Source organism: Astatotilapia calliptera, chromosome 22, assembly GCF_964374335.1.
Source record: "Astatotilapia calliptera chromosome 22, fAstCal68.1, whole genome shotgun sequence".
Taxonomy (NCBI): Eukaryota; Metazoa; Chordata; class Actinopteri; order Cichliformes; family Cichlidae; genus Astatotilapia; species Astatotilapia calliptera.
Window position 1 is genome coordinate 4426805 of NC_137442.1, and position 16451 is coordinate 4443255.

General features: G+C 43.6%; 1 protein-coding gene across 1 annotated transcript; it reads right to left on the reverse strand.

Moving 5' to 3' along the window:
• Positions 1-368: 368 nt before the first annotated feature.
• On the reverse strand, positions 369-11380 carry LOC145423659 (uncharacterized). The gene is made up of 3 exons (XM_080296373.1): positions 11207-11380; positions 9737-9907; positions 369-3676 (listed from the first exon to the last, which is right to left on the reverse strand). The coding sequence occupies exons 1-3, from the start codon at positions 11255-11257 to the stop codon at positions 509-511; spliced, it is 3390 nt and encodes a 1129-aa protein (XP_080152499.1). The 5' UTR covers positions 11258-11380; the 3' UTR covers positions 369-508.
• Positions 11381-16451: the final 5071 nt, after the last annotated feature.

Here is a 16451-nt window from a genome sequence, read left to right on the forward strand (position 1 = left end):
AACACAAAAACAAAAAGCAAGAAAGTGTTCTGTTTTAAAGGCTTCTGAGAGCAGCAGGTATACAGTACTACAAAGTTCCTGAGCCCTCAGTAAGCATTAAGAATCCTATGAATACAAACTACTGCTCTGCTTCAACATCCAAAGCCCTTTACTTTCTAGAGCAAAGGATTCTCCTTCGTTTGTACCACTTTTGATGTTTGATTTGCTTTCGGTGTCTTGGTTAACTTACTTCAGAATGCAAGTTGTTACTGTGGTTGTAGTCTTTCACATACTGAGAGGAATAAAAGGAAGTAACAAGAGATTGCTCATGTTTTCCTTTGACCTACCCCATTGGGTTTGTTTGGCTTTCTGGTTTGTTTATTTGTGCAGAACTTTAGGAAAGGGCTCAGTGCGTATGCTGTACTGACTTGGCTTGGCAGCATGTTTGCTGCTGGGCAGATTCAAATCCAGTTCAACTGCTTTAGCCTCGAAGGGCTCTCTCTTATGACTTTTGATACCTTGTTGAACTTCAGACCTCACTCTCCACACTGGAGAAATGGGCAGAGCCCCTTCGGGAGCAAAGGCTCTTGGTTTTGAGGGGTAAATGAGGGGACTGAGGAAATCTCTGGGGCTGGGGTACAGAGCGCAATCTCTGGTACTGCAGTTTGGCACTTGCCGAAGCCATGGACGAGGCTTGGGGTGCCCCTGGTGTTGATGAGACCACAGAAGGAGAAGATACAGAAGAGGAAGGAGTAGGTGGAGGAACATGTATAGAAAGAGATGAGGAGGGTGGAGCTGGAAGGGCAGGGAGCGGAGGTGGCATGTTAGGGATAAGTGTTGGAGGAGGGGAAGCCTGTCTTCCTCGATCTCGATCCCTGTCTGTTCTCTGTGTGCGCTGCTGGATACTGAGGTTTGACTGGCTGCCAGATTTTGATGGATTCTGTGACCGATCGGGTTTGGACGAAGATGAAGAGTCATGTTTCGACTTCATGGGACCACTAAAGCTCTGGCAGTGGTGGTAAAGCTCTTCCTGGCTTCGTGAAGTTACGCGAGCCCATTTGGAGGAATGGGAGTGTGGGTGGTGTCTCGGGGAGTGACAGGAGGAACAAGCAGCGTGCCCTCTTCCCTTATCCTTTGATTTGCGCTTACTCCTCTTCTCATCCTGTATGTGGAGCTTGTCCACTGACCAGTATCGTCGAGGAGGAGGTGGCGTGAGAGGAGGTGGGGGCCAGTGCGAACCTGATCCCCACCCTCGCTCTCCTCCCCCACCTCCACCTCCCCCTGATCCCCAGCCACTCTCCGCTGTTCCCCACCTCTCTCCTCGCTCCAGGAACAGGTCATCTCTGCTGTTGATGCTGCCAGCTTTTTCCCGGGAAGGATAGGTACTGAAAAACCAACCTCCCCCTCCAATCCCTCCCACTGCTCTACCTTCGTGATCTTCCCAGTATCTCTCAAATTTCCCAAACTCCCCTGAAGAACCGTCATCATCAGAATATATCCCGACTACCTTATCACGTTCACGCTCATCATCAGACATTGTCCTTCCTCCTCCACGCCTCTTCACATGCTCTGTTTTCCTCCTGTCACGCTCCGAATCTTCTTCTTCATCATCCACTTCAGATTCCCACTCATGGAAGGACAGCCCCTCCTTGGAGTGCACCTCCACTCTTTCATTCCGTCCCAACAATGGCCTCCTCTCTCCTTCTACTCCTAGAGCATCCCTGTCTGAACTTTTACTCTTCCTCCTTTTAGAAGAGGCAGGCAACAAGGGCAGGAAGGCAGATGGAATGGCATCAGAGGATGGGTTGCCCCCTCCCCAGAACTTGACTGATGTAGAAGGCTTGCTGCTCGAGCTGTGATAGTGCTTGCTGTTTCTTCGCCGGTGGTGTCTTTCCTTTCCTCTGCTGTCTTCCCCATCATCCCTGGTTTTCTCTTCTCTTTCTTTTCGCTCATCTTCACCTGGGATGTTCCATCCGTAACTTCTCACTGAGCTCTCACTTTTTTTCCGAAAGGACTCTCGCCTCAGTGCTGGGTAAGATGGGAAGTCTGGTGTTCCTGATTTGAGTTCCTCTCTTTTTTCAGGATCCCCTCCTTCCTGCTCTGACCTTTTCCGGTCTCTCTTCCTCATCTTATCATCTTTCTTCCTCTTTTTCTTTGCTTTGCGCCGCTTTCGCTCCCTTTCTCTCTCTCTCTCCTCCCTCTTCTTTTTCTTTCGACCTTTCTTCCTTCTCTTTTTTTCACGCTCCCTCTCTTTGTGGTGTCTCTTCTCCTCTCTACCCACTCCTCCTTCTCCTCGGCTTGTTGCTCCACTTCTCCCTCGGTCTCTGTCACCCCATGATGCCCACCACTCCTGTAACTGGGCCAGTTGGCTGCCAGTCCTCTCTCTACCATAATCTCTTTGGGGCCGTGGTTTGCGTGGTGGTACTGGTGGAGGTGGCGGGCTGCACGGCAGTGAGCGCGATGACATTCGGCGTGATCGAATTTTCTTCCTCCCAAGAAGGAGGCTGGACTCCTCTGTAAGGAGATCTGAGTCATATTCATCATCTACGATAAAATCCCGATCACCTGCTCGATACCGAAAACTAAGCGAGGAGTTGTAGGAGCTGTCACTTGAGCAAGAAGAAGGTGAGTTTGAACGAGAAAGTGACACTGAGGATGAAGCAGAGGATGAGGATGATGTGGAAGAAGAGGAAGAAGACGAGGCACTGGAACAAGACGAGTAGAAATGGCATGGGGACGAGGGAGTGGTAGGGGTGTGTGTTGGAGAAGAAAGAGGGGCAGGAAGAGGTGGAGGTGGAGGGGGACGACGTCCTCTTCTTCCACCTCCATCACTTGCTCCATATCGCCCACCTCCTCGCCTCCCCAGAGGGAGGATGTTCTCATACAGGGGACCTCCTGAGCCTTTTCTTCTTGTCTGAGCTAAGCTGCCTCGTCGCCAGAAGGGAGGCCTTCGTGGAGAAGATGGGATTGGTGGAGGAGGCTTGGAGATTAGGTGCCCCGGGCCTTGTTGGGAGCCTTTAGGAGGTAGCCTTGGCATACCTGAGGCCTTGGGGCCTCGAGAATTGGCTTTGGGAGTCTGCTGGGGGCCCCCTGCCTGTTGGTCCGAGTTAGATCCTAGCCCCTCTGGATCAATAGGACCATAGTAGCGCTTATATTCATCTAGCCCTGTGTCACCTACTCCCACTGCTCCACCTGCAACTCCTCCTTGCAGGCTCCAGTGCTGCCCAAGGTTTTGTTGATACTGCTGCTGGGCCTGTAGTTCAGTGATCCCACCAGCTATCCCTCCAACACCAACGCCTCCAGAACTGCCTGTGCTCACAACCTTTTCTGGCTTTGGCCTGTTCCAGCGATCAACCACAGCCAGTCTGCGGTCATGTCGAGGCAAGAAAGTGGAGCAAGGCATGGGGCCCTCTAGTAAGGGACTAGTTGAGGGACCAAGAGCCATTGCTGAGTGTCCAGCAGTTGGCGGAGACCCAGGCAACATAGTGGTATAGGTCTGCCCTGGTTGCTGTTGGTGGTGCTTCTGCGGTTGTTGCTGCTGCACCATGGCAATGGCAGTTGTGTTGTTTACTGTGGCTGTAACAAGGTGTTGTTGGGGTGCACTAGGCATGTTGGTCACGGTGTGGTACTGGGGCAAAGAGCTTTTGCTCCCTCCCGGTGTTGTCTCATCCTCAAACTGGCAGCAACTGTACATCCCCTGGGTGGAGAGATAACAGAGAGATTGTAATTAGACGAGCAGGCTGTCAAGTATGATAAGAAAGAACTGTGTGTCTATGTGTCAGAGACAGAGAGACACAGAGAGCCTGACATCCCCAATTTTGAAAAGGAAACCCACAGAGCAGCTTTGATCTGATATCTTTACAAACCATGTGAAAGCTATCCACAGAAGACTGTGTATGGATGAAATACAGTACAGCAGGACCATGAGTTCAACCTTTACTAGCATTCTAAAAATCAAGATCCATTCTTCAACCCATTTTCAACTGACACTAAACAATGTGTTTTTGTACATTCGACAAGTGTGAGAGACACATTTTTATAAACACACTTCTGTTGATGGTAAATGTATCGTTACAGACCATAAAAATAGAATAATAGTGTTAATGAGATACTGCATAGTGTTATAAAGAAAGTCTCTTTCAGGCAGCTGCTACAGATACCTCACAGAGCATGAGTTAAAATTGCCTGCATTGTAACTTTTTACCAGAATATTATTCAGACTGAGAACACAGACTCCGTAGCTTAGCAGGTTCAAAACAAATGGATTCTATTCTGTAAATAACTAATTTTCCTTTCTCTCAGAATGGTGGGAATTTGCTGTAGGTGGTTTCCAACTACCTATTGTTTTCTGCGCGGTCATATCTCATCTGAAGAGAGTAGTCAAAGAGTACTGCCCATTAAATATTAATGAGTTTTGGGGAAAAAAACAAACACAACTTTGGACTGAGTTTACCAGGCTTCTGGGATTGTCAATTTTCCCACTATGAAACCAAACAAAGCTTTCAGCAAACAAAGTGTCACTCAGTTGGAACAGGACTATGTTTTCTCCAAAAGCACTGTGAAAATCAATTGAAGAGAGCGCTATGTGCAAGTAGTATCCAGCTTCTGGAGAGGAGTCAAAACAAAGGGGAGAGCAGAAGCAACAAAAACTATTTTGTCACTGAGCAATAAAACAAATGGTGACTGAAGCTTCATTTAACTGAACCGCTCTTCTTTCCAGCTGCCAGTTTGGTTACTTAACTGAAACTAAACACAAGCTTCATGTGTTCACACTGCTTATTTTCCCAATGCACAAATTAAGATTAAAATATTTTCTTTGATCTTAACTAGAGGAGATTTCAGTGGCAACAAAAACAATTCTGCTTCTAAAACTTTGTGTAGATTTCAATTTTTCTGCCATGTTATTGTAAAAAAAACTGTCCAGAAAACAAAAAAGATTTTTTTTGTACTTATACTTATACTTAAACATGGATATAAAATTAAATCTTGATATTTTTTTCTCATATTAAATATTTTGGACTACCTTCCATTCTGGCTAGAAAATATCAGGACAGAAAGGCTCACTTTCAAATGTACTGCTGTTGTTATTTTCTGTCATTTGAGCAGAAAAAAAAGAATAAAGATTGTTCTTACTTGGTTTTAATGAACTACTCCAAACTGGAGAGAGCACTTTAAAATCACCAGTCAAGTATTTTCCATCTCTTCAGCAACCTTTCAGCAAAACTTATGAATAACACATGACACGGGTGAGTCAGACTGATGGGTAAATTATTGGCGCATCATAACATTTTTAAACATTTTAAAACTTTTGCAATTCTAAATCCCAAACAGGAGTAATCAATTCTAACTTTGTCTTAGGTGAGCAACTCCATCTCTGCTGTGTCTGGATGCTCTTTCTCTCCTGCCTTTGTGTTGTTACAGCTTACTGTAGACAGATGGTAATCCATTAGCACTACTAAATAGCTATGTAAATCAAAGAAAGAAAGGAAAAAAAAACAACTCCATTATTCCTCACATGTGAGAATGATTTATATGATCTACCAATATCTGCCAGATCTCAATGATAAAATGTGTGGAACTTCCTGTGAATCTCCGCTCCTCACCCGAACCCAGATCTGATGGAGGGACTGTAATAATGGCCCTTCTGGACCCATGAATCAGCAAACCTAGTGGCAGAAGTGCTATCGCAGTCCCCAGAGCATGGGGCGCAGTACACTGTGAAATTGAAACTTGGGAGTCTCTGACTGGGTTAAAGCAGGCCAGCTGCAAAGACTTTGCAGCAAGCATTGGATATAGCACAGGAGGTAGAAGCTAACTGGGCCTTCTACATCTAAGTGATATTTTTATTCTTAAGGTCTAGAGATCTAGAGACTAGAGTTTTCTAAAATCCTGAAACGTTCTGAATGTATGAAGGAAGGTTAACGTGCACTCCAAAGGATCTGACAGCAAGCCCAACAGGGAATACGTGCATGGATATCAAAGATTGCAAAGAACACAATAGATTTTCACCAAGATGGTAAAAACAAATATAAGTGCATACAGAAAATCACACTTGGTTCTTGTATCATTACACACAGAACCAACAGATGCACTTGTACACACATATTACCTGACATAGCTAACAGAGTAACAGAGAGAATAAAAATGTCAGGAATCACTTAAAACAGATACGGAAGCATCTTTACCCTTCCATATCCCCAGTACAAATTCCATGTAATATATGACTGTGTCTATGTGAGACAATTATCTGCTGAATTCAGTAAGCAGTTGGATCATTATGTGTCATGCCTCCTAAATGATCACTCCAGGCAGTACACTTAACCACAGTTAATGTGTGTGTGGTACGTGCACATTAAAGGAACAGTCTTTTCCCTCTAGTTTATAAAAAAACATTTAATCTAAAGTATTTCTTTCTGCCAGATTATACTCCTTTATTACTGGGGTCCCCTTAAGCTTAGCTCAACTGCTAGCTATCTGCACACTTACTTTGGCTGGTGGATGGAGACGAAGAAGAAAATAGTTCCTACAAAATCTGCAACAAGAAGATTTGTGGGTGTTTTTGTGTCTGAGTCATGACTTCTGGAAAGAAACAGTGCTGCTGAGTTTTTCCTTTCATTATTATTTTTTTCTGGTACCACAAGGCCGGGGCTTTTTAGTTCCATTATACTAAACACAAAGGAGACATCTCGCATCAGCAGATCTCACCAAAATCAGGCAAATCACTAAAACAGTCCACATGGATACATTTCACTATATCAAAGCGTAAAAAAGCTAAACATTGAATTTACTTAGGTTAAATTCCTTAAAGTCAGGTGTGCATAATCAGTGCAATGCAATGATCAAATCTCGACCTTCCTTTTATGACGCTTTCCAAATAAGTTCTATTCTGTTGTATCACAGACCTACAAATCTACATTTGCGTCACTAAATCTATTGTAGAAGAATGCGTACTATACAGTGGAAAAGCAATACTTAGTAGACTCAGACTCTAGTGGCACTTGAGTAGTCTACTCATACAGTATGATGGATCCCAAATGTCAGAAATAAACACCCCAGTGTTCCCATCTGTGTAAATTAGCCATTTCTGCTGCATTGTGTCACAGGAGGAGCTAATAAATCAATCTTTTGTTTTCCTTCCAACATGGTGGTATTACAGTTACAGCCACAGGTACACATCAGGCATCACAGCATCTTCTGACAAATAAAAATATCTCTGTAGTGCTCGATGAAGCCTGCTTCACACTTCAACAGTCTCACCCTCCCCTCCACCTCACCTCTGTCATTCCTCCTCCTATCTGTCCCTGTGTTTTCTTTTCCTCCTCCACCTCCTTCCGGCATCCCCGTCCAACTCCTGTTATGCTCCACTACCTCCACCATCCAAACCTCCAGCTGTCTCCTCAGCCAACTCTTTTCTTATCTCAAAGTTCCCCTCCCTTACCTTTCCACTTCTCCTCACTTCCTCCCTCCCACTACACCATCCATCCCCTTTTCATCCCTTTTGATACCTCCTGTTTACTCCCAGTTCTCATCTTTCTAGTCATTTCTTCTCTCATCACTTTCTTCTTTCTTCTGTTTTTCACTGCAACATATGCACAAAGTATTTCCATGACCCCAAGCTGAACTTGCAAAAACTGTACTGGCAGTAAAAGAAAATAGACGTGCAACAGCTAAGTGATCACTCTGCCCTGGACCTTTGGGTTAACCCTGGAACAATGCCAAGGATAAAGATTGCTGATGTTCCCGTTTTTGGCTGTCTGCTCTTGTCCCTGCTGAGTGCAAGAAAAAAAGTCCTGATATTGGTATCCAATTCTGCACAGTCCACATCTTGATTGTGTCTGAAAACAGTCTATTAACCTTCTATCTCTTTTGAGTGAACCTCAAGGCTGTAAGCACTGATGGATATTCATTGTGTTGTTTGTGCCAAAAAAAAAAAAAAGAACAGTAGATTAGCAAATATGTCTTCACCTTTGAGTCTGTCACAACACAAGGCCTGCAGAAATCATTTACCAGTTCTCCTTGAGCACACTTTTGTGAATTTTTAACAAATTGCACTGATTAGTTCTCCCTTCTCATGTGAGAGTGCACAAATCAGTGAGATCAGCTGCTTCACTGTGGCTCAAAATGAATGAAAACATTCATGTGCTTATTTCTCACTTCTTACTGGTACTTTTGAGCATTTTCTTTACATCTGGCAGGGATAAACTATACTTATCCAAACCATCGTTAGGCATCTTTGGTTTTAAATTCATGCATATTATTTCAAAGTAGCAAAAGAGTGAGCAAGTCCTTCACTGAAATCTTTTCATCTGGCATCGACTCCAAAGCAAAAATAAGTAGTCAGTCTGAGCATATGAAAAACACATGGTTTACCACAATATATTCTGGTACGTCCTGCACTGCAGTGTGGAACATTTTCATCAGTCTCCTAAAAAGTCTCCTAAAAGTTAAGCTGAATCCAGGTAATTACAGTTGAAAAAACATTACTGACAGCACAAAGGGGGGCGGGTCCTAAAAAACTATTCTCAACTTTGAGATGAGTGAGAGTGACCAATTAGGAAAAGTTCAACAGTGAATAACTATCAGTGCAAAAAGCAAATCGTTCCCTGAGTGAAGAAAGATTTAATCCTGCTGTGTGAAAGTCTTGAGCCAACCCTTAGTATGCTAGACTTTCAATATTGGCTGCCTTTTCACTCATTAAGGGTTTTATCTTCTTCTTTTTTGCTTTATTCACTTAACACTAAACCATTTAAACAAAAAAGCACATCATTCAAACATGAGCCAGTGTTATGTTTAGCATAAAATAGTATTATTGTACCAAGAAGTTGATTTGTAAAGAACTATCAGCTGAAACTTGGCGTATCATGTGCTGTATGTTCTTTGAGACTGTTGATCTAGACAAATAGAAGACAAAAGACGTAACAGGCCTAAACTGAATCTGTTATTTTCTCAAGAAATAATCCAGCTAACACTGACACGGGACCTAAGGATGTATAACAGTGAGTGTCTACAGGCATCTGTAAAACACAGTGACTGGCTCTGTCATGGTTTGGAGCTTCATTTCAGTCAGTGGTTTTGGATCTTGTCAGTGAATCCAAAAAAGTACCATTAGATATCTATCCACCATGCAACAGTATCTGGAAACCCTCAGATTGACAACAGCTTCATTTGAAAGCATGACAATGATTCCAAACACACTTCCAATGATTCATACTTGGATAGAAAAGCACACAATGGAACACCATTGGTCACAGTTTGGTCTCTCCAGAACTCAGACCTCAAAATTAATATTAAAACAGTGTGGGGTCATCTTAACAGAGAAAGGGGGAAAAAGCTTGCTTAAGGGTTCAGGCTGTGTTGAAAAACGAGGGTAATCATAAATACTGATTTTCAGTGGTTAGGCTACAAAAACTGTTTTTGACTTGTATACTACATTATCAGTTATGTTTGCATAAATTGCTGCACTTATTTCCATTAAGGGGTGACTCAAGACTTCTGCACAGTACTGTGTTATTTTGCATAGTGTATCAATCAAACTTTACTTAATGCTCTGTATTGGGCATGTAAGGTACACATCTGTCAATTAATGATAAGTATTCATTGAAATTACACAATAACTAGTATCTTTAGAGAAAATATCCCGACTATGTTCTATTACTTCTACATAATTTCTATGATTTTACATTTAAATATCCAAGAGTTTTTATGTGCCTGATAGCAGTTTGATTACTATTGTTGTTGAATGAGTCTTCCCTCTTACCCTGCTGAGAGCCAGGAGAAAGTCCATCCCGCCCGATCGCTTAACACAGTGCCGTAGTTTCCAATACACCAGATGCTCCCAGGCAAACACCAAGAGGCTGAGGCCCATTGCCACCAGCAGCATATAAAAGACCCCCGCCATGTTGTCAATGTCCAGTTTACTGCTCATCACCTGACAGACAAGGAGAGAAAGGGGAAAGGTTATGGGAGGACAGGAAAGTGTATTTATTACCAACAAGAACCAAAAATACTGACAACAGCCAGTGCTACCCCTCAGTCTCCTGGTAGACTCGCCTATAGTGTTGGTTTCAAAATCCTACAGTACGTCAACTTGTTTTCAAGTTATTCACAAAATCTTTAAAAAACCTCGATCTCTGATCTTGACCTTGAAGTTGAAGTCACTGAGATTCAAACTCACCAGAGGTTTTTAGAGATTATATGCTATCAATTGGAAAATCCCTAAATGCAGCATTCTTGAGTTATTGCATTTATACGATCTTTTTGAAAACTTGACCTCTGACCTTTGGGTTTAGGTCACTGTGATTCAAACTTGTTCAAGCTTTTTAGCAGATACACCTATCCTATCAATTTGACACTCCTCCGTTGCCTCATTCCCGAATGTCCATGCTGTCCGCCCGGTAGGGTGACAACAATATCTCATCTGAGGGCTAAAAAGTTCTACAAATCTGCCCATCAAAAGATAAACACAACATGGTTTTATTCTTAATGTCTTAGGGTCAAACTTCCCACACTGAGTTCTGCTTTCTCATTATGAGGCATGAAAGAAAGCCATGCAGACCCTGTACCACCTGGAGGAAATACGAGTGATGGGCTATATCTAGAGGCGGGCTCAGCATGTGGCACAAAATAGGGGTAAACTGAGGGAACATAATGTGGTCCCACTACCACACACTGATTGGGATAAGAATAGGAACATTTTGGGGCATGTTAGGGAAAAAATCCCATATAAATGATCTCAACCCTTGTAAAACCAAGAGGAGCAGTGGAGACATTTTTTCTTTCCACATCAACACAATGTTCGCTCACTAACTGAACCACTTTCCTGTCCTGTTTCCCCAAATTAAATTCAAGTTGAAGCCATTTTGACAGTGCACATTTATGTGCATGTGAACATAATCAGAACAGAAGCAAACTAAAGATTGCAGAAGCACTGAAAGCAGAGCATGGCGACTATATTGAAATGACTATTTTTGAATAAGGTAAGGTTCCTGCTTTTTTAGGAGGTCACATCTAGTAGTTATGAGAGATTGAGTTAGTCCTGTGATTTTAGCCATTTTTGTCATACATACTTTCTGCCAAGAGGAATAAATAAACAACAATAAATAAATAAACACCAGTGATTCCCTGGTTTGGTGTTTGATGAAGAGGACTGACGCGAAGCTCATTTTGAAATAGCTGAAGAGGATATATATTCATCAGGTTAATGGAGAAAAGTTGTAAAACATCATACCTCAATCTTATCATTGTGGCAGATGCCCGACAACCAGAGACGCTCCAACATATCAATCTCATCTGGAAGAGAAAGGGTAAGGGGAGAAAAAGAAGATTAAAATGAAGGGAATGTGGGGAAAAGACAAGAAAAATAAGAGGTTTAAGGTTCAGTGAAGAGTGCCATACAGCAGGGACGAAAACGGGGAAAGGGGAAGTGAGGAAGATAGTAGAAAGGGGAAGAATCATGAGAGAAGGAAAAAGACAATTAGGAAGAAGGATTTAAAAAGAAGAGTGTAAAATGGAAAGTAAGAGAAAAAAATATATAGAGAGGATTACCACCCCTTTGTTATGAGAGCAAGGTGTTTGATCCCCCAAGGGAAGAAAGAGGCAAGAGAAGGAAAGCTGAAGAGGCGAAGAGACAGGAGATGAGAGGAATGGAGGAGTGTATTGTTACAACTAAAATATAGAGTTAGGAGATGATGAAATATAGCGTGGAAGAGAGAAATGAGAGGAGCAAGCGAAGCTTTGTTTGTATATTGTTAAAATAGGAATGACAGATGAGACTGATTGGAGTTAGCAAACCAAAGAAATAAATATACAACTGTGGTCAGATGTTTACATAGACACCATGGACATGGATGTCATGGTAATTTTGGACTTTTTGAAATACAGCATATAACTTTTAGCACTTTAGAAAACAACGATTGGTTACAAAGTTTGAATTTATTTAGGATTTTCTCTAATCCACACAGGTGTAAAGGTATACATATTGCTTCAGATATATACATGCACCCCACTTGATTTGGTTAAATGTATTTGGTAGCCATCTATAATCTTGTTGCATAATTCCGACTATTTGAGCACACTTCTTGGCAGAATTGATAGAGTTTCCTAGCATGTACTTTACCCAACTTCAAAGCTTAGTCCTATAGGGTTGAGACTAGGTTTTGGTTAGCCCATTTTACCCATTCCAAAACCAGTTGAGATGTGTGTTTGGGATCACTGTCTTCCTAGAACACTCAGCTCTGTCCAAGTCTAGTCTAGCTGTTGATTTAAACTTAAAGCATGCAGAAGTAGTCCTATTTCATCATTATTCCATTCTCTTTGTGGAGCCACTGATATCAAAACAGCCCCAGATAATGATGCAACCACCTCCATGCTTGACAGCTGGTACTGTCATGAATCGCTGTATGGCAGGCAGGAGTTTGGACCCAAAATGCAGGACTCACAACACACGGGAATAACCTCAAAACGTAGCTTTATTTGCTGACTCAAGGAAATGATACAAAACTAAACTAGGCAGGGAAAATAAAAACTAAATGCCACTGAGAGGCACACAAGGGAACACATAGCATGAGGGAGGACACGACAGAGGACTCAGGGAGATGCTGACCTAAATTCAGTGCGCATGCGCCAACCAGCATGCAGCCTGTTACAGTTACTCCTGCTTTTACTCTTCGTTTAGCTCTGTTTTCTTACGTATTCTTTATTTTCTGACTTGTATTTTCATCTGTTTATTATCTTTCACTCAATCATGTGGATTGAGAGAGTTTTTGTTCTTCTGGTGGCCGTGGAACTATTACTTTTATCAAGGAACGGGACCGCGACACGGACTGTTTACTCCAGAGACCAGCTGATCGCCCTGATGTCGGCCGGCTCACTGGCCAGACCCGCAGAAGAGGTATAAACCGTGTCTGCCGTCTATCGTAATGGGAAATGTGTGATCGTTATAGAATAAAATCGACGAGCTCTCAGCACTGGTACGGAGTCAGAGGGAATACCGAGAGTGTAGCCTGATGTGTTTCACTGAATCATGGATGCACCAGGACATTCCCGACGAGAATGCTTCGGTGGAAGGCTTCCACACTGTTCGGGCGGACAGGGACAGCATCGCTAGCGGTAAGCGGAAAGGAGGTGGGCTTGCTGTTTTAGTTAACAACCGGTGGTGTAACCCTGCCAACATAACAATCAAAGAAAGGATTTGTTGCCCTGACACTGAACTGTGTGCTGTTGGACTCAGGCCGTATTATTTACCCAGGGAATTCTCTCACGTCATCTTGGTGGCTGTTTATGTTCCTCCCTCTGCTAACCCCACAGCTGCATGTGACACTATCCACTCTGCCATAGCTCGGTTACAGACTCAGCACCCGAGTGCCTTTATTGTGATCTCGGGTGACTTCAACCATGTATCACTGGACAATACACTACCAACATTCAGACAATATGTGGACTGTCCCACCAGGGGAGAGAAAATTTTAGACCTACTGTATGCTAACGTCAAGGATGCATACAGCTCCTCCTCCCTTCCCCCACTTGGTAGGTCAGATCATAACCTGATTCACCTCACCCCCCGCTATGTGCCAATTGTGAGGAGGGAACCTGTGACCATGAGGAGCATTAGGAGGTGGTCAGAGGAGGCCTTAGCAGAACTACAGGGCTGTTTCGAGGTGACCAACTGGGAAACACTCTGTGAGCCTCACGCCAAGGACATCAATGGGCTTACTGAGTGTATCACAGGCTACATAACTTTCTGCACCGACTCCATACCAAAGACGCCACGTCCCAGTGGCCCCCAGGATTACAGGCCCGTGGCATTGACCTCCCACATCATGAAGACCCTGGAAAGGCTCATCCTGGACCAGCTGCGACCCATAGTAAGACCACACCTGGATCCCCTTCAGTTCGCTTATCAGCCTCGTCTCGGAACTGAGGACGCCATCATCTACCTGCTCAATCGTGTCTACACCCATCTGGACCAGCCGGCAAGCACTGTGAGGGTCATGTTTTTTGACTTTTCCAGTGCTTTCAACACCATCAGGCCGACCCTCCTGGGTGATAAGTTAGCAGCGATGCAGGTGGATGCTTCTCTGGTGTCCTGGATTGTTGATTACCTGACAGGAAGACCACAATATGTACGTCTCCCACAGTGTGTGTCTGACAAGGTGATCAGCAACACAGGGGCACCACAGGGGACTGTCCTCTCCCCCTTCCTCTTCACCCTCTACACCACAGACTTCAGCCACTGCACAGAGACATGCCATCTTCAGAAGTTTTCTGATGACTCTGCGGTGGTTGGATGCATCAGCAGGGATGATGAGACAGAGTACCGGGCTGTGGTCGACTCCTTTGTCACGTGGTGTGAGCAGAATCATCTGCAGCTCAACGTGGCAAAGACCAAGGAACTGATCGTGGACTTCAGGAAGACCAGGAAACACTTGACCCCTGTTTCAATTCAGGGGGTCAGTGTTGACATTGTGGAGGACTATAAATACCTTGGAGTACACATTGACAATAAACTGGACTGGGCTAAAAACACCACAGCACTTTACAGGAAGGGCCAGAGTCGTCTCTATTTTTTGAGGCGACTGAGGTCCTTCAACATCTGCCAGAAAATGCTGAGGATTTTCTATGAGTCTGTTGTGGCCAGTGCGATCCTCTATGCTGTTGCATGCTGGGGGAGCAGGCTGAGGGTCGCAGATGCCAACAGACTCGATAAACTGATCCGTAAGGCCAGCAATGTTGTGGGGATGGAGCTGGACTCCCTCAAGGTGGTGTCGGAGAGGCGGATGTTGTCCAAGATAAAGACAATGTTGGATAACACCTCTCACCCACTCCATGACATGCTGGTCAGTCACAGGAGCTCGTTCAGTGAAAGACTGAGATGATCGAAAAGCACCACTGAATGACACAAGAAATCATTCCTGCCTGTGGCTCCCTGTACAACTCATCCACTTAACACACTGTTTACTGCTACAGCTACACCCTTCTTGCACATGTTCTATTTCAGCTATTTATTAATAGTGACTTTTATGTATATATATGCCTCTATACAGTATATTGTGCTATTCTTAGTTAGTGTATTCTCTGGAACACAGCTGACAGGAATAACCATAATAAGACAGGGGAAGCTGGACTGAACAGAATGAACATGCAAACGCGGGACCTTCGCAATAAAATGGGAATCATGATGTGGGAGTGGAGGAGAGGCAGACGAGGGAGCGAGGGAACACAAGGGAGAGCACAGACATGACGCGCTGAGGAAGGATGGAAAACGTAACACGAAGGGAAACACGGCACAAGAACTCACACCCCAATATAAACACAGACACACAGGGAGACACAGAGGGCAGAGACACACGGGGGAATCTAATAAACGAAACTGAACAACCTAGGAACCATAAAATAAATAATGAACTAACAAAATAAAACAACACAAGAAAACTAAGAACGCTGAGATGTACATGTATATATTTGACCCTGTGTTTATAATGTTGGATTAGAGAAAATCTGCACCCATGATGAGTGCAAGTAAACTTTGGAGCACATCTGTATATTTATGTAATGCAGGATAGAAGGGATTTTAATCACCACAATGTAAATTTGACATGCTATAGAACATCTTACAAACAGCTAGTCAACAAACCTGTATACTTAAGTTGTACTACAGTTGGTATAATACGCAAGCACATGAATGCAAAATATGCACGAACACTAAGAACAGGCTCAGGAAATAGGGAAAGGGAGCAAGAAAAAGATTTAAAGGATTTAGGAAAAGATTTGCAGCAAAAGTTATGAGATCGAAAAGGGAAATTGGGAATTAGAGACAGTGACTGCAAGAGACAGGAGCCCTTTGAAGCGGGCTGTGAAATGGCCTGGTGTCTACACCGAGGGCAGAGCGATGCGACAGCACATGGGAGATGAAAGGGGGAAATGCACACAAACATTACTCTTCCTGTTCAAACTATCAAAAACGTGCACACTCATGTGATACACACTTTGAGCTCCAGTGTAATGGGAGTCTTAGTGCTAGCTATTAATGCATTAATCAAAAAGACGGAGGCAGCGGGGAAGAAATCATGCTTTTCCCTCCCATGCACACACACACATGCAGACAGATGTGCGTGACCAGGGTGCAGAGGTCTTTTAAATCTAGCACACACACACTGTTTTGAAAATACACTTGGAATGTGGAGGTTCCAATTCCCAATCCTCACTGTTACAATATTAATCGACCTGTGGGTTAATTAACCTTGTCTGAAAACCTTTCCATAAAGCCCTGCCACATGGATTAGTCTCCGCTGTGTTGACTAAAACATCAAATCTGAAAGAAAAAATAAAATAAATCTGGGTCAAGCGTGAGGGGATTGTGTGCCACGTTTCACTTCGCCAACAGTCGTGGAGGAATTCAAATGTTCTCTGACAGCTGAATTAAACTGAGCTCAACTCGATTGACCCTTCTTCCTCTCACCCCACTTCCTGCGCAA